This window comes from Aptenodytes patagonicus, chromosome 27 (assembly GCF_965638725.1).
Source record: "Aptenodytes patagonicus chromosome 27, bAptPat1.pri.cur, whole genome shotgun sequence".
Classification (NCBI taxonomy): Eukaryota; Metazoa; Chordata; class Aves; order Sphenisciformes; family Spheniscidae; genus Aptenodytes; species Aptenodytes patagonicus.
In genome coordinates, this window is record NC_134975.1 from 1,032,785 (window position 1) to 1,059,394 (window position 26,610).

Sequence of the window (26,610 nt, forward strand, 5' to 3'; positions counted from 1 at the left end):
TGTCTAGACTAGGATAACGGGCTTAGTTTTTTTCTTAATGGGTTAGTTAACATGCTTTGGGACCACTTTGGTTTATGGACTGATATACCAGGGGGAAAGTAGCATATGGGCAGACTTGAATGTCTGCAGGAAGAATTGAACTTTTAAATAAGTGGAAATGTTGATTATTGAGGTAAGCAAAACCAGTTTATCCCCAGACCAGTGTCCCAGTCAAGTTCTTCATCGTAAACAGAGGATCTGATGGGCAGTTCAGTTCATTTGGATGGGAAAGGGGGGGCTTCAGCTTTCGTTGGATACCTGCAGCCTTTTCCCTTCCTGCTCTTGCAGGTACCAAGAGCCTGTTTAGATGGGTAAAATACGTATTTTAATTTTAAAGATGACAACATCATCCTGTCTATGTATGAATCCGGGCATCACTTTTAACCTCTCTAGAACTTCACACCTAGATTGTGGTTCATTGCCAAGTTTAAAATTATACATTTTGTTAGTGTTTAATGTACCTGTGAGCTAATGCCCTTATCCAGGGAGGCGGTAGGGGATTGGGCTGACTAGGGTGCGTGCGTGCATGGATGTTGGTGGTGGAAAAGGGATGATTGAGAAATTCGGCAGTAATGGTGGGAAAAGGCAGAACTCTCTTATTAGACTGGGGAGAATTGTGTGCGAGGGAGGCAGGGCCTGTGCTGGGGAAAACGAGCTGTCTACTAAAAAGACTCTCAGGTAGAAGGTCCTGGACTGGACCCCCTTCCTGCTTCCCAATCCCAGCAACTCATTTGCACTCTCCTGCTTCCTGGCGGACTTCTGTGAAGAGTCATAGGGAAGAATAACAGCAAAGCAACTTCCAGAGCACCCATTTGAAAAGTATGTTGAGCTTTATGTCCCTAAAATGGTGGTAGTGGGAGGTTTGTGTATCTCCTCCAAGTAACAATATGCTTTGTCATCACAAAATTGGCAAAGGCTTATCCAGCTCCGACTGTGGCCTTACACAGCTCTTTGGGAAGACCCTTCTCTTCTCCTTCCATTGTGTAGAAGGAGGCGCAGTGGACATCGTGGCGTGCAATCTCTTCCTGTGCTGGCACTGGTGCTGCAGGCAAAACTCTTCGCTTCCATCTGTCTACCTTCCCTTTGCATGGGCTTGCCTAGATTAGGGATCCTCACGGCTACCTTGGATTACAGTTGATCCTGCCTACACCAGACATTGCGAACAGGTTAGTTAAAACATAGTTCTAAGTATATTTGATCTAAGGTAATAGGTATATGTTCTGAAACGTGGAGAAGACCTTCTTCTGTTAGGTAGCAGTTCAAAAGTGGTAAGTAGTTTCCTCTTCAGTGCAGCTGTATCAAAGCCTGTAGGTTTCCTAATGTCCGTTACAGGGGCGAATTGCCACCGTCTTCATCGCTGAGAGCAAGCCCTTGTGCCCAGGTTCAGCCCGTGACAGATTTTTCATTTATGAGCCTCCATGGTTCTAAGGGGATTTTATATGGTTTGAGTTCTGCAGGTGCTAATTTGATATTTTGATTTGTTTGAGGGTTTTCTTTTTTAATTCTCTTGACTCTTCACAAGGGAATTCTTCCAGCAAGTTTCAGGTGGGTCTGCTGACTGAATTATTTATTAAGCAATCTGCAGCATGCTTGGTGTATCGCACACAAAATTGATGTGGCGTCTGCACCACCGTGTTCACACTCTTGCCTCAGATTTTCCAAAGCCTCAAAGTAAAGTAGATTTGTCTCCAGTTCTTTTTTCATTAGACCAATAATCATCTCCAAAACAATGTCTTGTAGTTCTTCTGAACTTAATAGAAGCCCTCTGCTATCAGTAGGGCCTCAGGCTGCCCAAAATGCGCTCTTGTTAATGGGCATTTAAAACATGCTGCCTCATAGCACACACAGCAAAATACTTAACTCTAATCAAGTCACAGCAGATGCATAATACTTTTTCCTTTAAAAACACATGTGATCCCTCCCAGCTAAGGACCTGAATTAACAAAAGGCTTTGTGCACGAGTTCCTTGTGGAATTAAAACTTTAAATGTCTTCATACCCTACAAATGCAATTCATGCAGCAATTGAATAAGTGGAGCCTACGTGGGTGTGCATTTAATCTCTAGGGGGTTCGTTTTCTCTAGCTGCAAAGCAATCGTAAGTGGGTTGCCCAAGATCACAGCACAAGGCAGTGACGGAGCTGGGAATAGGACTTGGGTGAACGTTGCTCTGGGGCTCTGCCTCACTTGGTTTGCAGAAGTACCCCTCGTCTCTCGGATGCTATCACAAGTGCCTCCTGTGTCAGCTCAATGTCAGCCCAGCATCCTGGCATGCGCTGAACCACTCCACGTAATATTTCACATTTATCTCCGTGCCAGAAGTAGGAAGAGGCGATGTCCCCAACAAATCGAGAACGAGATTAACTTCAGGAAAAAGTTGTCATTGCTCTGTCGGCACTGACATCCTTGGATAAAGCAGTGCTGGAGAAATGGTGAAGTGTGGCTGTTGTCCTGGCTATGCTTGTCCAGCTTTGCAAACATCCCCTCGCGATGCTGCGGTTGCTTTGGTGAGGAGTTAAAGTTGCGGTTGAAAGTGGGAACAAGATCCACTACGGAGCAGATGCAACTTTGGATGCAAAGCTCATGCTTATTCTGTTTTCCGCATGCTGTGCGTGCTCCAGAGGAGTTGCTGCCGTTGAGAGCGCTGCTCTATGCAAGCTAGTCTTCAGAAAATTTGTACTCTTAAATACCCTGTGCAGGCTCCAAGGGGTGCCTGATTATCAGCGCGACATACACTCGAGACTGCTGTGAAGTGTGGCTTTGGGTTTACTTCTTTTTACAGACAGACTATAGGTTATTTGCATGAGTTAATAAGGCGAGAGAGAGAGAAAAACACATATAGACTTGGGGAGCACAGTCTATTTTGGTTGAAAATGTCTCTTCTGTTTTCCGTGAGACGGCAGTTGCTTGTCAGGTCTGCGCTGACAGAACTTTGAAGCACGCTTCAGTAATCTGTCTGCATTTCTTAGCTTCCCCTTGCTGTTTCCAACATGCTAAAAATCATCAAAACAGTGAAATACTGTCCCGTGGCTGCAGGAAGAGGAATGAGAATGTGTTCCCAGTATCCAATCATCTGCTTATTCTGCCTGTTCTTAAGAATAGAATTTATTGAAGCAATTTATCCTGACTAAATGTGATATAAATCTGAGCACATGTATGTACATACCAGTCATATTCTGTAGTGAACGAGCAGCTAAATCTTTCTTTAAAGAATGAGTGAATCCTCCTGACACTTTGCAAGATAGAGTAAACTGAGGTTTTTTGCAGTGTGTTGGTCCCGATTTTTTTTTTAATAGAGCTGCTTGTTACGCTATCAGAAGTAGCTGGCAGGCAGCCTGAAATGCCATTGGGTTTTTGTTTTGTTTTCCTGCTCTCCGTTTCAGTTAGTGTTATCAAAGCCCGGGGAGTGACAGCTGATCCATTTCTTTAATTTCTCAAATAGCTTTTATATGCATCGGAAGCATAAATATGAGGTAGAGACACCCCGAAGTTCTTCATATTGGCAAAGGCAGCAAGCTGCTTAAGTGACAGCGGTAAGGACAGATCTCTGCCTTGTGTTTAATTAAAAACAGCACAGGGTTGGCTGCCCTGTGAAATACAGCAGTCTCCCTCCATAATCATTATGCTGCATGTTTAACCGTAAGATTTGTTTGTTGATGGAAATAAACGCATCCCCAACCTCATCCCACACAAGCGAGTTTAAATGTGCAGGGGTGATTTAAACAGTCTTCAAACGCTTCCAGCACCAGCCTGACTTTGACAGCAAGGGGCATTACAACTGTCCTTTAAAGTTTTGTGACTTTGCTGCTGTCTCGGTACCACAGCTCTTAACTTGGAGCTGCCTCATCACTTGACAATTGCTGGATGCGGTGCTGGACCGGCAGAGGACTTGGGAATTTTGCGGTTAGTTTGAGACCAGGCTGTAAAAACTGATGCCCCAGGCTCCCTTTGTAGACCAGTTCACCAGCGTACCTGGCTGCGAGGACACTTGAGAGGAGCTTTCAGGCTCATGCGGCCGCGCGCTTAGCTCGCCAGCGCTAAGTATGGTCATTCCTGATGCTATTTACTTCGTCAAGGTGCAGTTCAAACACGAACCTGCGAGCCCCCACGAGTGCAGACTTGTGCCCCTCACTTTGTAGGCAGGTAACCAACTTGTCAAAGCGTGCACGAATCATTGACTAAATAGGGATTAAGAAATCTGGAACTAATGACTCTTGTGTCTACCTTCAGCCTGATAGACAACACAGACTGCAGCTCCCGGGAGCATTGGCTGTGCTGAGAGCTGTGGGACAGATCCTTGTCTCTTATGGGCAAGGAAGACAGGCGCAAAGTAAGACTGTTGGGAGGGGGAAAAAAACAAGGTCCAGGCTGCCCAAGACAGCAACCGTTGACTTTTATTTGGTCTGTGTCCTGATATCATAGTCGCCATACTGCAAAGGTGATGGTAAAATAACTCTAGTAGTCATCGAGTTGATGTTTCCTTTGTGTCTGGTCTGATTTCTCCTACTGTTTTCTTACAGAAAGAGTAGTAATTGGGCTGCCCTCTGCTCGAAGTGAGTGATGAAGGACTGAGCCCTGTGTCTTGACTCATGCAGAGCTGTAGCTTTTTGTGCAGCTAACTGGAAGGTTTAGGTGCAATATTTTTGGACCTCAAGTGCAGGTGATAAAAAGTGTTTAATCAGTTTTGTGCTTCTCTTCTTTGCAGTGTCAGGGATTTGATCTGAGCAGTGGTTTGGTATTACAAGAAGGTTTGACCTCTTCATCCCCCCTTGCTAGAGACTACTTTTGCGTGTTAAAACTTCCTGAGGAAGCCTGGGCTTCTCTGTGCCTTCGGAGCAGGTCGTGACAGCAGCTCGTATGTCCGCTGTTAGGATGCAGCTGATGCATGTAAGTCAGCTGCTTTGGGGCCTGAAGGAAATTCCTCTTGGAGGAGGGTCAGTTGGTTGTGGAGAGATGGAGGCGAGATCCCCGTTCGTTTAGCAGGCAGGAGCAATGGGACAGTATTTTGGTTTCTCGAGTTCCCAGTTGGGAGCTTCGGTGGAAGTTCAGAAGGATGGTATGAAGAGTCCTACCTTTTTAATGTGTCCTCACTCAGACTCCTCTTGCTGTCATCTGCGCCCGTGTCACCTCAAGGCTAGCCTTTGCCAGGATTTAATCTTCCCATACAAAGCTGCTGTTGTCTCCTGCCGCACCACCCTCCAGTTCTGCAAGCCCCGTTTCACTTCTGTGGGCTTTTCTGGGGGGCTGCTGTGGTGGGTGGATGTTCCTGGCCATCTTTATTGCCTTTATTACTACGCTTGTCCTATGCTAGGGAGCGTTTTGGCTGCTCGCCTGTTCCATTTGTGAGAGGGCTATTTATCCTTTGTGAGTTCCTGTTTGCATAGGCCCTGGAGTTTTGCTTAATAAATCCAAACATAGTCTAGTGTTGTGGATGTCTCTCCCCTTTTTGTGGGAGAAGAACTGGCAGCTACTTTCTCATAGCTTTTGGTTGTTGCCATTATGTGCTGCGGCTGAGCCAGCGCTCAGGGAGGGGAATTCCACCTCCTGTAGCCACCCATTTTAGCTGCACGCTGCCCTAGCGCATGGTAATAGAAAAATAATCTTTTTTTCATATTAAACAATAATTGATTTCTGTGTCTTTTCAATAAAAGCAAAAGGGGACTGTTTTCTGTAGCGCATGCATTCACCCTCTGCTGCTAAGTCGCATTCTTGAAGCACTTTCTCATATAGCTCCTAAAAATAACAAGTCTCCCCACCCTCTCGCGGCTGCTCAGTGTGTGTGCGCGCGCGCGCGAGTGTGTATTAATGGTTAGAAATGCAGAAAGCTAACTAAAAGAGCTTGTGTCTTCGTGACTGCGTTTTGGCCGCGTTCTGGTTTCATTTCTGCTCTTGGCTGTAGCAAGCTGACATGCGTCGCTGAAGCCAAGTGTCGAACTTGGAGTAAGAGATGCTGGAAGCAACATGAACAGCCAGAACATGTTCGCACAGTAAACCCCCTGAAGAGATAGCATTTGCTTTATTATAGCTTTTTAAAATCCTGCTATAAAAATATCAGTGGGTGGAGGGAACCATTATTTCTTGAATTTGAGGTGGTGGGGGTTACTTTATTTACTCTTATTTTTTATTAATAAGAATAGCTTCACTTGTAGCGTAATAGGACCGAGTGTTTTGTTATCCTTGGCTATAATCTGTGATAAACTACTCCTGCCATCAGCCTTGTAGTTTACCCACTAGGGAGCCAGATTATTGCCTTGTAAAACAGAGCACCACTCCTATAATCCCTTAATTAATTAAATGACAAATTTTAGTTCTCTCCCATTGAAAATATAACTTGTACATAGAGAGGACTTGGATTTATTTGATCGCTTCTTGCTTGCACTTTTTTTTTTTCCTGTAGATTGTCACTGTCTTTGCTTATGTGTCTGTGCTTTCTACTGTAAATACTAAGGGAAGGTGAAGCAGGCTGTGCCCTTCCTCGACATCCTCCGTCTGGGGGATGTTTCACAGGTCTTTGCTGCGCCAGGCGGCCCTTTGCAAGAGATGAGCGTTGTCCCCGTCTTGCAGGTGGTGACACTGAGACGCAGAAAGTCCCTTGGCCCTTCAGAGGGTTGGTGGTGGGCCCTGGTGGGAGCCCAGGCGTGGAAAACTCCTGCTCCTTTCCTACCCACTGGCCCGCGCTGTCTCACTGTCACGGTTCCCAATGAGCCCTTCTAGCCGCGATGCAGCGCTTTCTCTTCATATGTGAAAAATCGACTGGGCCCTCTGAAGTCTTATTTAAACTTGGGTTGGATTAATTTCTCTTCCCTGATTTTTGTCTAGGGCACAAAGAGATCCTCCTTCCCTGCGAGCACAGCGTTGATTAATTACAGCCATGCAAAGGGCAGCTTCTGCTCTTGATATTTTTAATTTTTTTTAGCTTATTTAACAATTTCCTCTTCTCTCCTTTCCCCTCAGCTTAGCTCAGCTGCATGAAATATGGGAGACGACAGGCCGTTTGTGTGCAATGCCCCCGGCTGTGGACAGGTACGTTTACAGTATACTTTATTGTGAATGTGTCGTTGTGAATCAAAGTGGCTGTTTTATCACTGAGGCAAAGAGTTTAAAGCCGGTGTTTTACGTGATCACTGGAGGTAATCAGATCAGAGGATTTGCAGTGTGTAAATCCAGGTTATGAGCAAGTGCAGGCACTCCAAAGTAATGAAATCTGCCTTGCTTTGTGGCGTATTGTTATTCTGCTGGTGTTTTCCATGAGACCCACACAGCCCAGAGAAAACATGCTGATCTCCTGTTAATGTTTTCTGATAACATTGCTCATCTTCTTTCAAGGCTATTTAACCAAAGGACAGATATTTGTTCTCTGTCGGGATGAGTTAGCTGCTATAGCATGCTATAGTAAAGCAGCTGAGAATGTGACAGTTGATGGTTTGTGTTATGCGAACCCCAAACTGCCGTAGTCTATTTTGGGCTTGCGAAAAAAGAAAAAGGACCCATTGTGAATTTTTCCTCCGCGGACAGCCTGCTAGAGTTGGCTACGGCCTTGCAAAACTTCTGCTCGCTTTCCTAGGGCAAACGATTCTTGCTTTGAATGAGTCACATCCCCTTTTCAGTCATACAACCTTTCTCGTAAGCTCGCCTGCCTGGGAAGGCACCTTTTCCCTTGCATTTTGCTTGGTTTTGCAATGAAGCTAGTGCTTTCCCAAAGCTGAGCTTCGGGTCTCTCCGGCGCTCGGTGGTGCAGCGTCTTGGCGGCTCACATGCCGTATTAATGGGAGGGACAGGGGGATTGTGCAATTACTGCTGGGGCTATTTTAACGGGAGCTGTTAGAAACTGGGGCTTCTGTGGAAGTACAGCCCTGTGCAAAGTCCAGGGAGAATTGGGTTTGTCTGTTCTGAAGCGTTTGAACCTCAAAATGCTAAGATGCTTTGTGCAGGGGAAGGAGGCGGGAGGGGAATTGTGGCTTTTAATTAGATATTAAGCGATGCGCACACACTTTGTTTTCCTGGCTGCAACTGTTGGATGTCGGGTTGCCAAACTGTTATGGCTGTGACGCGTTTGGGAGCTCTAACCGATCCCAGGGTACTCCCCCTGTCGTCGTCATCCCCAATTCTTCAGTGTATTTAGTATCTTAATGCCTCTTGTGGGTCTCTCAATTAAAGATAATTCTGCATCCCCAGGGTACGTCCTTCGAGACTGCATGTGAATTCTGTGATATTTTTATAGTGCAGAAATGGGTCAAAAATCTCATCTGGTAACTCTTGGGGACCGGGGCTCTTTTTAAAAATACACAGTTAGGACTTTGCAGCTTTTTGGTCATTGTAGCGCTAGTCTCATCTGAAGCATTTTCTATCCACTTGCAGGTGATCGTCCTCTTTTTTTCTTTTTTTTTTTTTTTTTGTAGGCTGCTTTTTATCTTGAACTTCTTTGCCTGTGAAATTGTGCAAGTCATTTATAAAATGTATTAGCTGTATTTGAGCACTTAATGATGTGAGGACTTCAATCATACAACCTTAAAATCGGATTCAAACAAGCAATTAAGGCAAACAACAATGTATTTAAATTTAATCTCCCACAATCTCCCACAAATGACATATAAAGGTGGTTGCTTCCTCCTTTCGCTGTTCCAGACTGCTGCTTATGGGTAATTCTGACAATTCTTCATGTTAATATTGAAATGTTAGAATCCGGGTAATTCATACCAGTATGATTCATTGTGATCTAACCTGACCTCGTGCACAGTTTCCTAGAACGTCCTTCAATACCTGTTCAAACCAGAGCATGTATTAAATAATGATGATCCAAGCTTGATTTAAAGTATTTCCAGTGATGGAAAATTCACCACAGCCCTTGGTTAAGTTGTTCTAATAGTTAATTGCTCTTGCTGGTAAGGAAAAATTATGCCTGATTTCCAGTCTAAACCTGTTCAGCTGCAGCTTCCAGGCTGTGGATCTTGTTTAATTTTGGTTTGTTAGACAGAAGATCCTTCCTATCAAATTTCTGATGTCTGCAGGTGTTTACTGACCGATCAAGTCACCCCTTAACAGTCCTTTGGACTAACTAAATACATGGAGCCCCGAGCCTCTCCCCATAAGCCCTAGTGTCTTATGTGCGTTTTTTTTGTTGTCCTCTGTTCTGTACATCAGCTTCACGTTGAAGGTTTTTAAGAGCCTTTACAAAGCCTGCTCACCACTGACGCGCAGCAGTACCGCTGTGGAAGCGCAGTGGTACCCGAGAGCCGTACAGACTGTCGTGGAAGGATCGTCAGCTAAAATTAACGTTCGGTGAGCTGTGCTTTCTGGGGCAAGTGGAGTAAAGTTGGATCATTGCGATGAGCTGGACAGGGTACCGCAATTGGTAGCTTTCAATATGAAAAATAAATCCGAATTTGAAGTTGGGGGGCTGACGGTGGTCAGCAGCTGCCCGCAGGGCTCAACCTCTGAAGCACGTGCTGCATTGTTCCCCCAGCAGCTTGTGCTGCCTTTTGGCACTACACCCTGACCCTTGACAAGCCACCGTGGATGATCCCATCAGAAATGGCTTCTTTGTATGGACTCACGTTAAAGTGAAGCCTTAATAAGGGTCAGAGGGGACTGCACCTATCTCGGTTTGTTCCCTCATTCCTAAAGATCGAGACCCTTGTCTTCAAACATAGGGGACAGAAAGGGGCAGTCAGCTCTGTGTGATCTGCTACAGAAACATCCTGACTTTCCCACAGGTGCTGAGTGCCTACGGCTCCTGTTAAAGTCTGTACGATCCAGAGTTTTGAACTTTCTGGAAGGTAATCTTATTTTTTTTTTCACCCAGGCACACAAATGCATGCCCAAGCGGTGCTGTGTTATTGCTTACAGCACGGGAAGCTTTTTCCTAGCTCAAAACCAAACCAGACTGTGGCCGGCACTGGAGAGGGAGGCTTCCTCGCAGGATTCAGCCCTTTTTTTCTGATTCTTTAAGACCTTTGGGTGCATTTTGCTTAGGAAAAAAACCATTTGAATGGGAGGGTGCCGGTGGCTGTTGAGCCTCTTGGGTTATCGGGGTCAACAGTTTTGGGATAACGCCTGGCTCACTGGGTCCTTTCACCGTCATGGCTCCAGCGTCTCTGTTCCTTTCTCTCACTTCTAAACCTTTGATCCCGTGCCCAATCCATTGGCGTGTTTTTATCCCTGCAGATTCCTGCTCTTTTGGGTATTCCCCTGTTCGAGGGGTGTGCTCTGGTTTTGGTGGGTTGCTCCCGTGGGAACAGGCTGCTTTGGTCCTCAGTAAATCGGGATGGGCATGGGGACAAATCGCCCAGTTCTTTTCCGCTCTCTAAAATTAGTGATCTGCCTCTTGCAAACGCTGCGTTGAGATGTGCAGTAACATGGGAGGTCACGGGAGAAGGAGAAGGGAGAGCAGAGCCAAACTAATTTGAACAGGAGACTGGAGACAATAACTATTAAGCCAGCGGTGATTTCCCCCCTTTAGTTTAAAGGAAAAAAGAATTATCTTGCTTCCCGGTATAATTTCTTTGAACCATTACCTGCTTCTTTCCCTCCGTAGCTGGTACCAGCCCTGTCTTTTATGCTGTATGCCCTTTTTTTCCTCCTTTTCTATGTAGAAAAAGGCTGTAAAGCTAACTTTTCAGGGAAGTGAGGAGGGGGAAGAGGGAATGGCCACTGAAAATAGATGAGCAGATCTTGCTGTACCCCCCATATCATCACAGCTAGTGGGCTTTCAGTGGGTATGTAAACATGTTTTGGTTGCTAGGTCTTTAATGGTTGTTATTTTTGGATTCTGTACGCGATCACTTCCCAACAGTGAGTCTGCTGCGACACAGCTGACTTCTAAATGTGCCGCATATACTGCTTTTAAAAAAGATTCTTCTCAAGGTCATTGATCTGGTTTCTTCTCTAAGGGGACAGGTGACACATTTTTCCCTGACCCCCCCTTCCCCCAGCCCTCTCTACGTAGAGGGAGAAGAGCTATTCTCCAGCAGGGATGTGGCCCCCCACCCCGTGCCACTGCCTGAAGGCGAGGAGGGAGGTAGAGGCAGGCCCCTGCCTCCGAAATGTCTGCAGAAGAGCAATGCCTCAAGTAAAGCTTTCATTGAATCTGCTAAGTGAAACTAATCTGGGGGTGGTGTGCACTGCTAATCATTATTAAAATCTTCTAATCCCATTTAAAACATCCTGAGCGATGAAAGGCAGCCTTAGTGCAACCAAGTGTTAGCTGTAAACTGTAGCATTGCCATTAAAGTTGAAAGGTATTAACTAAGTCTGCATAATGAGGCAGCTCTGACTCATTAACACAAGGTAATTAAAACTTTGGCCGTCCTGTCTAAGGCATCTAGAGCAAAGGTCTGGAAGGAAGGCGCGGGCTTCAGATGCTCTGGTGCTGCTTCATTACCGTGAGCTAGTGGTGGCAGAGGGAAGTAGCTCAATGCCTGGCTCTATATCCTCCCTTATAAAACTGTGTTAAACCCTTCTCAGGGTGCCTGATGGCTGATTTGGGCAGGCAAGCTGGCAGCGTGAAATGTAGGTTGGTGGATAGCCGTGCCTCTCCGACAGTCGTGCCTCTTCTGCTCCTCTCATGAAAGCTTTGGGAGCGCTGGATGCTTGAGGCTTTATGAAGTGTCATAACAGCGGAACATCTTTATTAATAAAACTGTTTTGTCCACTCCTGTTGCCCAAACTAATGGAGAGGCCATAATATTGAATATATTCTACTGGGACCAAGACTTTCCCTAGCCCCTGCCTCCCCACTCCACACCATTTCACTTTTTATAAGTGACACAAATCATCACTCAGGTCCTAATTCCAGCACTACAGTTATACAGGCCATTTCCTCAAACAATCGTTTGCTTTTTAAACCCACCCTTAATTTAACAATTTATTCCCCTTAAACCCATGCCACTGAGGTGATGCTCGTGCAGTGTCCGAGAAACGCGAAGCCCAGAACTTTCACGAGGCCAGAAAATGATTTTTCTTCTTTGTGGTTTATTGTATCCTCTTATCTTGTCATATAATAGAAATAATGTTTATGGCATTGAGGCCTCAGCATCACTTGGCATTTAACCAACCTCAAAAGCAGTTTATTGCTTTGTATACTCTGCCGCCATGACCATTATCCCTTAAATCTCTATCGCTTTGTAATATACGAGGCAACAAATGGCTTCTGCGATTGGTTAAATGTGGAACTGAAGCTAAGGTGTGTGTTGTAGCTTGTATAATCCAAATGAATATAGATTATTCCTTTTATGAGAGTCCTGGTGTAGAGAGGGAAAAATGGCCCTCTTCTCTCTCCAAGAAGCGGCGAGATCTCCTTGTCACGGCTCAAACTGTCAAGTGGCCCAGGACGTGCACAGTGCCTTGGCTGCTGGGAGGTTTGCCGTGGGATTTCCAGCCATGGAATTATCGCTGTCGGCAGCCTGAGCTGCGGTTTGTACCCGTGTGTCTTCATCCCAGTTTCAGGTAGGGACCAGCTCCACCAGTACAAGGAATGAGTCTTGCCCCTGTCTCTGCAGGTCTGGCAGCGGCTGAACATCCTCAGTGGAAGCAGATCGCTCAAGACAAGCTATTGTGATTAAAAGAGGCAGAATAATAGAGTGAAGCAAGTAGGTAGGTGTGTAGAGCAGCCCAGAGGTGAGAGGAAGAAAGTGCTCGTGCCCGTTTGCTTTACAACAAAGCATCTTTCTTTTGCTATAATTTCAAAGGTTTGCTTTGTTACCATCCTTCTCTCCTTCCAGTTATGGGCTAAAGCAAAAAGTAAGAAAATATTCCTTGTCTCGAAGCTGCCAGGACCCACCTTTACTCATACAAGAAAATCCAAAGGGATGTCTCAGCCCTGCTGGAGCTTGCTGCCAGCCCTGGCCAGGACCACGCGTGCGCAGGACACAAATGTGTTCAGTTTGAATATGAGCACGTACAGAAAGAAACACTTGTGTGTTGATTTAACAGCCTCCTTAGGGTCTGCCTCTTGAGACTTTGTTCCTGAAGCTCATGAAGGGAAGCCAGACAAACTGCCTAAGAAATTCAGAGAGTTAAAATCGAACCTTTGAGAAACTTCAGCCCAATTGGCTACCTGCTGTTAAAGCAAACAGGAATTTAAATGGTTATTAAGCGGAGTTATGACACCCTGTCCTCCAGTAGAAACTGTTACTGTCCTGGCACGGGAACTGAGTGGGACTGGGCTTGGACACAGGCGGAGGGTGTTTTTCCTAAAGAACTCAGGCTCCTAGCACCCACTGATTTAATGAGGTAGGAGCTGTTACGTCTTTGGAAATCTGGGCCTTATTCATCAGGAGAATGGCTTCTGTGGAACAGGGCGGATAACGTCAGTCACCAAAGTCGGATAGGGCTGGTGAGAGTGGCAAGCCAAGAGCAGGACTTGCAACTGCCCCTTCCAGGGTTATGTGGCACGATCGACATCAGGTCTCAGCTCCAGGGGCCCCCAGGTGACCCGGACGCCACGATGCCGTGGGGCTGGATGCCGCGTGTCACCGGGGGACCCAAGCAAAGGGCTGGATCACACGGGAAGCAGTTCCCGTCTGCCTTCAAGCCCTTGCAGGTGGCCCCAGGCAGTGCAAAGACTTCCCCCGTGTGCCCGAAAGGGTTGCTCCCCGTTGGGGTCGAGCTGCGGCTGACGGCCCCCTCTACCAGTCAAATATTAAAATGAAAAATTGTGGATGTTAATGGTGGAGCGAGAATAAAATCCTTCTCTGAGCTTTTTGTTATGCTTGGGCACAGATACCCCTTGTCTGTAGTTAGCATGCAAAGTCACGTATATGTTGTGTCCCTACTGCACCCAAGTGATTTGAAGAGCTGAGCCATAAACTAGAGTTTCTTTCCTGTTTTTTAAATTGAAGGAAACGTCTGAAGCTCTGTGGTGAGGAATTCCTAGCTGTATACGCCTGCTTGCTTCACATCTGCAGCTTTTTATTTGAAGCTGCCACAGCTGAAATAAAATTCTACAGAGAAACATCTTGGTTAAAGGTCTCCTATTATTTTACAGGAATGCAGGTTTCCAGAGTTAATTATTTATTTCAAATTAAGGCCTTTACAGCTGCAGTACCTGTACATCAAGCACAAAATGGCAGATGCTACACAAATCTCCAAGCGTTTACAGTATGTAATGGGTCCGCGTGAAAGTAGTGGTTGGTTATAGTAACTCTTTAGGTTGTTAGCATCAAAAGAAGTGAATTAATTTGAATTGTAACTCATGTATTGTCAGCAGAGTAAAATGATATCTCCCACCTCTTGCTGAAGGTATTTTTGGAGGTGGGGAGGAGAAAGCTAATTTTGAATAATAATAAGCTTGAGAAGGCATCTGAAACCAGTAAACGTTTATTTTTTACACTCCTATAACTTAAAAACGGCCAAACCAATTTAAACCAAATTGGATAATAAAAAATATTGCTCCTAGGCTGAGCCCCTGTATGCCAAGTTCCAGTCTAGAATGAATTTTTATGACCGAATTATAAACCCCCTAGAAATGAAGGTTTAAAATGGAAATGTTGACAGACCTTTAACTACAAAAGCACTATAATAGAACTTCTTTTTTTATAAAATGGCTGTTTTAAAATATAATTAAGACTTAAATATTATTTAATAGCAGCATTTCCTGTAAGTTAAAATCTTTATCATTCCTATGGCTGGGATTCATTGCCAGTTCTGAGAATGCCAGCTCTGCTTTGCATTTGAAGCACGTGTGCAGTGCTGAACCGACACAGACACTTGTCTGTCAAATGGAAATGGGTCTGGACAGCTTTCCAAATTCCCCTTTTCTAAATAAGAGCCTGGATGCCAAAGGACTCGCTGGACCTCTGCACGAAATCCTGCGGCTCTGGGAAGAAACTGCCGCGTAAGCCTCTGCCAAAGACTCAACTTTTAATAACGTGAAACGCCGGTGGTTCATTCTTCGCAGGAAAGCATCTTTGCATCCCCTCTGGCTGATTAGGTATTAATTAGGAGTTGCACTTTTAGCGTGATGGCTGCTTTGGTGTTCTCGGCACATGCTGACAGCCTTTCAGGGCACTTTGGAAAGCTGGGGACCAAGCAGCCGGTCTGGCCGTGATGAATCTAATCTGGAAGCCCCTCGCGCTGCAGAGTGGCAGGTCGGAGAGCCATCCTTGCAGGGAAAAGAAAAGGCTTTTCTTTTGCAAGGGCTTTGCGCAGGCATCTCCCCCCTCCCGGAGGGGCGCGCTTGCTGTCGCAGCTCTGGACTGCGGTCTCCCCCGATGCCCTTTTTATTAGGGCTGGTGCCAGGCTATGGCCTCGTGCCACGGGGCAGGACGGTGCTGTGCAGCTGTCACACCCCACCCAGCATGGGGCTTGGTTTTCATCCCTTCCCCCTTTCCTGGACCTGCTAATTCCTCTATTTTGCTGCCTTTCTCCCCCCTTCCGCCCCCCGCCGTGAAATGCTGCTGTTTAAAAATAACCCCCTGGATGGTTGCTGCAGTGCCACAGATGCAGGGAGTGTTGCAACACTCGGTTCCTGTACTGCCATATGGCCGGCTTGAAAGTGGAACTAGCAGTGGGAGACTCGCAGTTACTGCATGTGTCCTTTTCGTTTTCCTGCTGGCTTTCTTGCTCTCGGCTGTTCTTTTTGCAGGTGAATAGGCTTCCTGGCCCTAACCCTGCTGCCAAATACCTTCTCAGGACAGTCTTTGTTATCGGCGATGCTGATAGCAGGAGGCAGAGACCCGTGAGATCTTCACCTTAATCTGGTGGGGTGATGTGTTTTGCATAGGGTTTTTTGGGTTTGGTTTGCTTTTTTTTTTTAAAGTCTTCATTGGAAGACGACGCCAGGTAGAAAGCAACGTAACCTGGAAATTGGGAATGTTTGTAGGTGAAACTCTGCGATGCTACAAGCACGCTTGTACGTGCACACACTGTTGCTTGCCCTCCTTCTCCTTCCTCGTGGGAGCCACAGGAGTTGCTCTCCCTTCTGCGGCCACGTGTGAAGGGCTGGATGTGTAAGAGCAGCTTTTCCCTCCTATGGAGGGGCAGCCACAAGCTGGGACATCCACCCCTAAGGCCGTTCTGGGAGGGGGCTGTTTAAAAGGGCAGGCATTGAAGCAAAATTTATCCGGAAACTGTTATTATATGTATTTTAGGCTGTGGCAGTGTCCTCCTCCTGTGCGTACTGCACATGCAGTGCTAGAATTTGACTGGCAAAAGGTCTCTGGAAGCCGCAGTGGACATGCTTGAGAAGACTCTGCTGCATATTTCGCTAGAAACCTCCCGGATCTGGTTGATGAAATATATCTGTGGGGTTTTTTTTTGTGTGAGGTAATTGCTTACTAGCACGAATTGGTTTAACGTGTACGTAGAGGAGATAAGTAACTTCAACTCATGTTAGTTCCTTTCTAGTTCGGATTTTCTCAGAAACGTCTGGGCTGTGACTTTGGCTTCTTGCTCTGGAGATGCAGTGAGGTTTGGCAATAGCTTTTACATTTCTGTTCCGGTGAATGCCTGTTCTAGAACAAGCCCTCGTTAGGATTTCTTAGCCATGTCGGCTGCTGCAGCAATTAAAGTGAAGAAATAGCACCTCTGGATTTGAAGAAATAGAAGGGAAAACGATGCAGCTATTGTCTTAGAGATGCTGTGCTGGGGCTGCAGAATACCTAATAACACCTTAAAATATGCAGAAGCCAGCTTTAATGCAGGTCCTGTCAAAGAAAACGCTATCGGAGGATGAGCCGTGCTGCAAAGCATTGGCTCGCCGTCCGCTGCCGCCGTATCAGGCACGCTCTCCAATCGCTTCATTAGCATACTTGTTCATTTTGGCGTAAAAATGGAGTATATGAGGCGGCACACAACCAGTAAACCTATTTCATGTGGCAATAGAATAGCCAGTAATGGATCTAATTGCCCTTTTGGAGCACCTCTTGTCCCAAAGGATTCTTCAACCGGTCACAAATCACATCAGAAATGCACCTACCGCTGAGCTGCGGCGCTGGGGAAGGTGCGTGTCTGGTCTCCCGTGCAAAGGGAGCCCCTCCTGCCAGCGAGACGGGGGTTGAGAACTCGAAGGCAGCGGCACGGTTTTCTTCGGAGCCGCTTAAAACTTCGTTTAACCTTCCTCGTTTCAGAGGAAGGGCGCTGAGTAGCGCTGTGGGGCGTCAAGCCTTATTTCCAGGGAAAGCTGGTCTGTTAAGCCATCTGCTTTTCGAGGGGCGACTTGCAGACTCAGCAACTATAAATATACATAGAGACAGAGAGAGCGTGCACGCCAGGATATGTTCCTTATATAAACAGTCATATATGTATCTCTACATATAGATTTATATGAATATGAACATATCCTGGCTACCAGTCCCACTTTATTGGGGCAGTTTGATGCCACGCACTTGAGAGCGGCAGGAAGGAAAGTCAGCAGCAGTCATTATTCTGGATGTAGATGTAGGAGAGCATCCCCTCCTTGGAAAGTGGCCTCTGCACGGCGCCAGGGGATGCAGGTTTTGCAGGGTATCCGTTGATGTGCGTGCTTTACTCGGGGCTTGCTATTTCAAAGAGGGTATTGCCATTCTCGCCTCCCTTCTCGCAGAGCACGCGAGAGCCCCCGTGCGCGTCTCGCACCTGCAGCACCAGTTGGTCGTGCCGCTCGCAGGCCAGCGAAGCCCATTGAATCGGGTCTGGAGTTCCTCGGGCGCTGCCAGGTTTCTAATGATTTAAATTTCTGTTTTGTTTTGTTTTTTTAACTGAGCCATATCCTCGTTGTTCCCAGATTAATGGGATGGTTTCCACTTTCTGTAGCGCAAGGGGGGGGGGAACGAGGAAGGAAGGTTTCCCCTTTCTTGGGAACGTGATCAGGGCTGCAAAAATACCCACAAAGGAACATGGCCGTGCACTTGCAGGGAATGGTTTCTTCTCTTTTTGATTTAAGCGAGTTTCACAACCATGGAGTTTCTGCTTGGAACGAACTAATCTCAGCCCAGTCCTTACCTAAAGCTCTTGCTCTATATCAAAAATGCAAACTGCGTGTGCTGCTAGCACGAAGCCATAAATTGAGCCAGGCTCTTTTATTAACTTGAAATTAGACTGATCTAAAAGCTTGCTTGTGGTCTTGAGCTTAATAGGAGCAGAAAGCTGCCAGTGGCTGCATACTCTTGCAGCCGAATGCGAACCTGCGAGCGTTGCCATGTTGACCGTGGCTTGTGAGTTTAACCTCATGTGATCTTATCTCAAGAACTGCAAAACCTGTTTTTCATCCGTGCTGTATGGCAGCCGCCGTCCCTCGTAAAGCAAATGAGAAATAGGGCACTGGGTTTGGAGGTTTTAGAGGGAAGAGGGTTGGTTAGGAAACGAGAGAGAGATCTTAAGGTACAATCAAAGCCTGCCTTACGCTCAGTATTGAATTTTTCCTGCCTCTTTTGAGCTCTAGGTTTTTTCTTGGCCAGTAGAATATTTCCTTACGTTAAAACCAGTCTTTTGAAGACAAGACTGTTTGGTTTTGTGGGGTTTTGTTGTTGTTCAAAGCCTCACTTGCTACCTGTCTGCTAATCTCTGAGAAAATTACGAAAGCTTTGTGTTTTACTGCATGAACAGATAATTTACTCCCCAAGTGCGGATGCAGCACGTAGCTTTGACAAAGACCTCGTTATCATGCCATCACGGAGACGTTTAATTTTCAAAAAGGTGCGTTGAGTTTGCAGGATTTTCTGTAAACTTCTCGCATAAAATCCAGCCAAGTTGTCACTTAAGGACAAAAAAGCAAGTAGGGGGGACTCTGCCTGGGACTTCCACCTCCTTCCCCAGCAAAAACGATACTGAGGAGGCTGCTTTGGGTCGCAAGGAGAAAGACAGGCATGTTTTCCTTCGGCTCCTTAGACCCTGCACGGAGTTATTAGTAACCAACAAGCCTGTGACCTGGTTTTATTTCAATATCTAAATAACCGGGGGATACTTTTTTTTAATGAGCCCACTCCCCCTGTTCAGTTCTCTAATCTCAGAAAGGCACAACTGAGCTTTGCAAAGACACGAGGAGGCAGCTAGAGAGGGCTCTTGGTAATTGGAAAGGCAGCTAAAATCCTCTCTTTTTCTCCCAAGGATGCTCGCCGGGCTGGAGCCGGGCATTGTTGGATGGCGGAGGCCGCTCCGCCCCTCTGCGGCAGCCCGGCCGGCACGGCTGCTGGCGCAGAGCAGCGCGTCGGGCGATCGATGCGGCTCTCCCCGGCCGTGGCGGTAGCGGTGATGCCGGAGCACAGGCGAGCAGGAGATGCCGTGTCCTTGCGCACTTGGCAGGGAGAAAACCCCCGAGCATCTCATTGCTGGAGAGCAAGGTGGAAAAAAACCCTTTAAGCCATAATATCTCAGGTCCTTTCTAGAGATTTCGTGTGAGATCTGAGAATGAAAGCGGAGCTATTCATAGAAGTGATTTCTAGTCATGCTTTTTTTTTTTTAAGCTTTAGGGGGTTTTTAGCTAACACTTCTCTCCCTCAGTGGTTGCTGCTTTGCATGAGAACCTTCCTTAAGGAGTCAGTTCTTGGTTGAGGTGTAAAAGCTCACAATAAATACGTTTATTTCTAGCAGCTCTTTTGACGCGGGAGGAAATGTGAGGTTTGTAAAGGGCTGATGGATTCGCTGGGCAAACACTGCGTTATCCTGCCGCTGGGGGGTTGCGATGCTGTAGCCGCACAAAGGACTGGCGCGTGCCTGTCGGAAAGAAAAAAGTACCTTTTGGGCTTTTTCTTCTCTGTGCGTAAGGAAGAGGGCACACGGCCGATCTGCAGAAATCCCCTTTGTGTACAGAAAGGAGCAAGCGGGGGTTTTTTCTTTGCCACGGTTCACCCCTTCCCTGGGTTAGTGGTACTGTGTGGAGGAATTTAGGCTAAAGCAGGTCCTGGGTGTGTTGGCAGACAAGCAAAGGTCCGTGCAGGAGAGGCTGAGCTGTCAGCTGGGTGACATCCCTGCCCGTTATTGATCCCCTGCAAATCTCCTGCCGTGGTAAATCTCGGGAGGAGCGTGGCATCGTGTTTGTTTAACACCTGCTTAATGATGCAGGCTGAGAAACTGCACCACCACTTTCCAAGCACTTGTACCAGCTGTTTTGCTCAAATAATTTTTTTTATATGCCGGATTAAAACAATAAAAACATTAAAGTCCTAAAATTCCCCCCGAGAGTAAACATCTAGACAATAAAGAATTGTGTGTGTGTAGGGGATGGGGTGGGAGAGTTTTGCAGCAGTGCAAAACAAGCTATAAATTAATCTCAGCAGTAAAGCCTGATAAATTGAACCGTTTCATAAAATGAAGTTCTTGCAAAATGTTGAATCAGTCTGTCTTTGGGGCAGTTAAAGATTTTTGGCTTCTTAACTTCTTCAGGTTATTTATAAATGGTAAATGTGTCTTGCGGAGCTGTGTCAGTCGCTGCTTTTAGGCGGAGAAGCGGGCTTTATTTGGGGGGGATAGACAGGGAGGGTTTTATGGTCACTAGAATAATAGACAGGAATTCAAAGCATCACCTGTCATGCTTATCTGCTTAAACCCCCTTGATGTGGGCTTCAGGCAGGGAGACGAGCGGTTCAGTCTCCAAAAAGCTCATTTATAAGAATAAATATTCAAAGGACCGGATTTTAAGCAATCCAAGCTAGACTTAAAAGTAAGGAGCAGATCATTCCACTGATGTCTTGCTCGTGTGTATCTTGCTGGCTCTTTTCTTTGCTTTTTTTTGTTGCGAGACTCCTGCCTTCCCCACTGCTTCTGCTACCCCAGACATCCGCAAAGTTATTGTGCGATGTGTTACCAGATACTTGCAGTGCTGAAGATACAGGCGTGAGCTCTTCATTGCACAGCATCGCTGTCGACATCTTAATTCCAGCTTCTGCACTTAGAAAATCTGCTAATTCCCCTACTTGCTGGGGTATTAATCCAAGCTTTTGTTTCTGTGGCTGGGGGAGGTGTTTCCTGCACACGTTTTAGGTATTAAAAACAATTTGTGATTGCTGTGTTAGCTTGTCTCCCTTTTAAGAGGCTTGTGTGATGTTTGCTATAAACCTCAAACATTTGTAAGCTTTAGAAGAAAATTTAAATGCATTTTGCTTTGACTGCATGTGAAATTTTATTATCTGCAGCCCATAACGTAGGCGGAAAAATTGTTAAGACCCTAAGGATGCGAGTAAAGCGATTTTGGTGACCTCAGCTGTATATTTCTACATCGCTGAATCATCACCCAGTTGGCACCTCAGTGGGGGTAATCTCTGCTTGCGAGGCTGGGAGCACAGACGGGGCTGGGGAGGAGGGCTGTAGATCAAACAACGTGGGGAAAAGCTTAAGGGAAAGCTGCTTGCGTTATGTTTGGCTCTATCTTGTCTGATTTTTCTTGCACTTAAGAGTTTATCCACTTAATTTTTATTAAGGGCTGCAGGTGGAAAGTAATGTTAAAAGGGTTTACCATTAGCCAGGAGTGGCTAAGGAGGCAATTAGAAGCGAGCGAGAGCCCTGGGCTGGTGCGAATTGCAGCTGGGGAGTCCGTTTCAGACGCAGAAAGGCTTTTGCTGGGGATTTTGTCGGGTCACTAAGTACACAGACAAGCGCCGGAGAGCTGGGAGAGTGCTAATGCACTCCTCGAACGTAATCCTGTTGTGTAGACAGCTGAAACCTCTCCGTCGTGAGCTCCTGTAATGGCAGGCATTGCGAGGCGTTTGGAAACGAATGTGAGAAGAGCAAGGAGACTTGCTTCCCCGTAAACCTGACCTGACTTGCTGGGGAAAGCTTGGCACCTTTTGAAAGACGGTGCAGTTGCATAATGATTGCAGATGATTTGGGGGGAAAAAAAGAAAAGGATCCGGATCCTCAGTGCGGAAGATCTCCCGGCACTCTGGGTGCAGGATGGAGTCAGGCAAAGAGCTTGGAGTTAGACCCCTCTGCAATAGTCTGCTCTGAGAAATCATAAATCTCCAGAGAGAAGAGGGTCACTGAGAACCTCATCAGGGTGGGAGCAGCAGCGCCGCGTTAATATGCCCATAAATCTACCTGTTACGATAAAACAGGTGGCTCTTCCAAGAGGCAAAAATAGACAAACGCCCGGATTTTTTTTTTCTGCTGCTGCCTCTCTCCCTTTAAAAGCTTAATTACTGCAGTGTGCTGACATCTGACAACTTATCAAGGGCAATCATGGTCTATGTAAAATGCAGAAAAAGAGCGAAGGGGCTCTGCAGGTTGGCCAAAATCTCCGGGAGAAAGGTGTGGAGAGGCACAAAGAAAAGATGCGTTTTCATAAGTGGTGTTGGTGAGATTAGTGCTGGAAAGCTGTTTGTGCTTCAAGGGCTCCTTGGAATAAAGAAGATGAAGGGAGGTACAGAATGGGTTAGTTGTGGGGGGAAATCATGCCCTCAGATAAGATCTGGGAGCTCCGTGAGTACGGATGGATGGAAGGGATGCGAGGGCAGGACTGGCTCTGGCCTGACGGGAGTCGCTGCAGGGGTTTTGGTGAATTCCTCGGGCTCTCATTTCACGCCTTGCACTGGGACATCTGTGGAAGTCGGAGCTGGCCGAAGCCATCTCTGCTGAGCAGAGCGCTCGTACCTCTTGATATAGTCGAAGGGGGCCGGGCCCCTTTTATTTCTACGGCTCGTTTCCAAAATGCCCCAGTCGCTTCTCAAGGTGGCCAAGGATCCGTAAATCTGAATTTGCCTCCTGCGTTTTGCCCCTCTCCACTTTGATACCCCATCTACCACCCTCAATAATTACCCTCCCCATTTTTAGACTGTGTGAGTGTATTTAAGTCGTGCCCATGCGCCTCCGGTTATGTGGGTCTACACTTCCTTAGAGCTTGTTCCCTCTAACTAGCAAATGCCAACGTTAAAGGGGAAAAAACCCGAGCCTCTAAGCCGCTTGAATTCTGTCGTCATTTAACACGATGCCCTCTGCAGACTGTTGCAGCTTCCCCAGGAGCGGTCCTAGCTCAGGTCCACAAAAAACACCCCTTTTTTTCAGGCAATAAAGCCTGCAAGGAAAGGCTCTCACACCATGAATGGGTGGGCGCATACCCAATATTGCAAATGAATTGAAGGAAATCAACCTTCCAGCGTATTAAAAAACTGAATGGGGACCATGGCATCCTTTTTCTAATTGTAGTGTTGTTCAAAGGTCAAGGCTGAGTCACGTCGACTTTTTCAAGCTGCGGCATACTGGCACAATGAGTGCTTTCTTCCATTGGAGCTAACTTTTTTTTTTTAGGATCAGTTTTCTCATAGCCCTGAAACAATAGTGCAGCGGAGAGGATCGCGTTAGCCTGGTGCAAGGCATCTTCCGAGAGGACAACCGCCAAACCTCTCGGATGAGACCAAATTTAACCTCCGCTCTCTCGGCCCTTGAGAATTTGCTTTGGAAATGACCGTAAGGGGGTTGGATTGGAGTTGAGGGACCGGCTGTTCGGAGCAGAGTCCGCTGCTGAGTCTGCTGCTGGAGTCCTGCTTTCCCAGCAGAGCTTTCTCTTACGCTCTTCCCAAGGTAAGTACAGAAAGGGAGATATCGCTGTCCCGCGCGTGGGCATGGCAGCTCCCTGCAGCGCTGTCCTGCTGCTCAAGGACCCGACCGCAGACCCTTGCTCAGACACGACTGCGTTGGGTATCTCGGGTCCAAGGGAGACGTCCAAGTCCTGGTTTTGGCTCGGTTCCGCTGGCTCAAACCGCTCGGTTTCCCTTTACCTACATTTCTAAGCTCGCCTCCCCAGTGCCAACAGCACTGCCTTGCTGGGGGAGCATCGCAGCGTCCCCGCCAGGTGCAGGGACGTGCAGGCTGCAAGATTCCCCGTTGTCACCCCGGGCTTAAGGGCTGCGTTTCCAATGAGGCCGAGTACTCGGCTGCCATGTATGGTTTGGCAGGGAGCAGGGAAGCCGGAGTGGCTTGTACCACGGCGCTGCCGGAGCTGCACGTGCTCCGGCACCTGCTGCCAAAGCCTCTCCTCGCCCATGTGGTATTGACAGACTTGGCCACCGTCCAGAGACTTTTTAAGATCCCCGTGCAGCCTCCCAAAGCACAAATCCTCAGCCCTGTAGACAAATTAATCGACTCCAGTTCGGATTTAATTATTTTTACACACACATTCTTGTTTCTCGGGGTATGCAGAGAAGGAGTTTCCTGTTATTCTTTTCTTTTCACTCTATAAATTATCTCTCGCATGCATGCGTCGCGCGGGACTTGCTGCCGATGCTGTTTGTTTGCCGAGAAAGTCTTTGCTCCCAGATTATTCATTCAGGAGCTGTCGAGCATTCAAGGCAGGAAGGGTGACTCATTTGGTAAACAGCAGAGGCTTGCAGGGGAAGGCAGGAGCCCAGATTGGGTTTCTGTGGTAGATCTGAAGGGTTTTTTTGGGGGGGCGGGGTGGGTTAGTTCCCCCCTCCTCCTCTTTTTTACCCTTTCTTCTCTACCAGCAGCACCAGGGGCTCACGATTCCTTCTCCGCATTGCACGAGGGCAGGGCCCCACGAATAACACAAGAGCGCAGCTGCATAATTCACCCCTTTCCTCCCTCAATGCCACATAACTTCCTAAACTGCTCAGCCCGAGCAGCTCTCTGCGGTAGGGCAGAGCAGGAATTTCACTTAGCCCGAGCTCCCTGCTCTCTGCCGTGCCTATGCCCGTTTTCCTTGGTCTCTGTTCCCCAGCTCTTGTGACGGGAAGAGATGCTGAGCTCCTAATGAATCACTGAGCGCCCGCGCTTGAAATACGGTTAGGGAAACACAGCTGTAATTGCCTTTGTTAATATTTTTTTTTTTTTTCCTGCAGTGCTTCTCACGTGGCTCCTGGTCCTTGCATGCGCGGTCGGCTTCCTCTCCTAACGCCCTCGTGAAGTATGGTGCCTTTTCCCTTTTTATTTGCTCTGTCTGGTAGGTAGGGGAAGAATTGATGGCTTGCCCAAGGTCACACTGAAAACCTGTGGTGCTGCTGGGATTCGAGCCGGGGACGTAATAATGATTCACATCCACACTGGAGCTATCTGGGGGTTCCCATGGGGCAGGCGCGTATCCATAGGCACAAGCTGTGGAGTCGCTGACGCTCTGCAACTCCACCCCCTCGCTCACCTCCGTTAATTACCGCTGTGCCTCTCCTCTTAAGTTATGTGGCAGCGGTAATTAATACATGTATTTTAATAACCTTCACTTTTATTGAAACAAGGCTAAAAATGCTCCACCGTGTGGAAGTAAATAATTATTGCATTTCCAGGTTCTAGCCGAGCGCCACAGGCTTTGTGCGACTGCGGGCAGGTCCCCGCCTCGCTCGTCTGCGTCTGGCTGCAGGGATCTGCTGCCGATGGGATGGAGCAGCCAATGCCTGCGGACAGAGAGCTCGGGAGGAGCGGACTGACTCCTCGAGGTGTCCGTCCCCCTCGAGTATCACTCGAGCAGAGGAGGAGGGTATCGGTGTCTTAGAAAATCCTGCCTGCTCTCACGTAGTGTAGACCCGTTGGAGATTTAGGAGCCTGATCTTCCCAGCTTAGGTTTGCGTCCCGGTGTTTGGGCTGTAATTCCAGCAGCCGTTCCGAAGGAGCTGTGCCTACGAGGCACTGAGGGCTCCTCGTCTGTGGGACCGGGTGTACTTCGGGCAAAATAAGGGGCTGCTTTCCTCCCAGGTGCTCCATAAACCACCTCAACCATCTGCTGTTTTTCTACATGTGCCCCTTTTTAAAAAGGAGAGGAGGTTGGTTCGTGGTCCTTTGGTGTGTTGCAGAGAAATTCCTCGGTGGCTGGAGGGTTGGGTTTGATAGCTAAAGCACCCGGTGTCCGACCCGGGTTGAATCCAGCTGAGATGAATGCCTTCCTGGCTGAGCAGGTCGGCTGCTGGCTGCTCCGGAGGGTTGGCAGTTGTTTTTTGTCTGCACCCAGACGTGCTGATGCTCAACTCAGGTGCGCTGGAGATGAAGGAGAGGCTGCGTCTACCATATGAGCCTTTATTAAAATTTAAAAAAAAAAAAAAAAAAAAAGTTGAATGCGGAGTTTATTAAAGAGTTTTTGCTCCATATGTCCTTGGCCGAATGCTTCCCTCCTCACCGCTACGTGGTGTGCTGTAGGCCAGATGGTTGCTGCCTTCCCCCCTGCTGAAACACCTGCATTTCAGTGGAGGGGCATGTGTATGAGAAGCCCTCTGGGATAAGCGAAGCTATAGAAATGTAAATTAAATTATTTACCTACTCCGAGTTAAATGCTCTGCCCTTCTGGCCAAGGAGGAACAGGATGGGACGGGCTCCAGAACCTGGTTAACTCTTTGTTTCAATTGCAGGGAAGTTTGTGGAGCAACCTGAGTTATCTCGGCACTAATTGCCAGTGATTTGGTAGGAGCCGAATACTGAACTGCCCGTAAAATTCCGCTCCCTCCGGCCTGGTCCTCGCTGCCTTATAAAAAACGTAGCTCGTCTGTCACCTCCCAGGTGCTGATCTCAGGGAAACCAAAGCATCCTGTGTCACGCGTTGGCATCTTAACCTTGCTGCTGCTCTCCCTCGGCTCGCTGGAGATGGGAGAAGCCTGACGTGGAGCCGTCTGCATTTAGAGGGCAGATTATGTGACACAGGGAAGATGCTGCTGTGCAGCGCCCATCTGTGATAACTAGCTTAAAAACAAAACACGCGATCCCCCGGAAAAACAAAATCTGAAGGCAGA

The 26,610-nt window shown here is 47.4% G+C and overlaps 1 protein-coding gene across 2 annotated transcripts in view; it reads left to right on the top strand.

The window, feature by feature from the left end:
- Positions 1–26,610, top strand: part of LOC143171396 (cyclic AMP-dependent transcription factor ATF-7) — a 67,129-nt gene that overhangs the window by 14,215 nt on the left and 26,304 nt on the right. For both annotated transcript variants that reach the window (XM_076360337.1, XM_076360338.1), the window contains exon 2: positions 6,992–7,060. In XM_076360337.1, coding sequence (XP_076216452.1) covers positions 7,013–7,060 — 48 coding nt within the window. In that variant the 5' untranslated portion in view covers positions 6,992–7,012. The remainder of the gene's footprint in view (positions 1–6,991; positions 7,061–26,610) is intronic.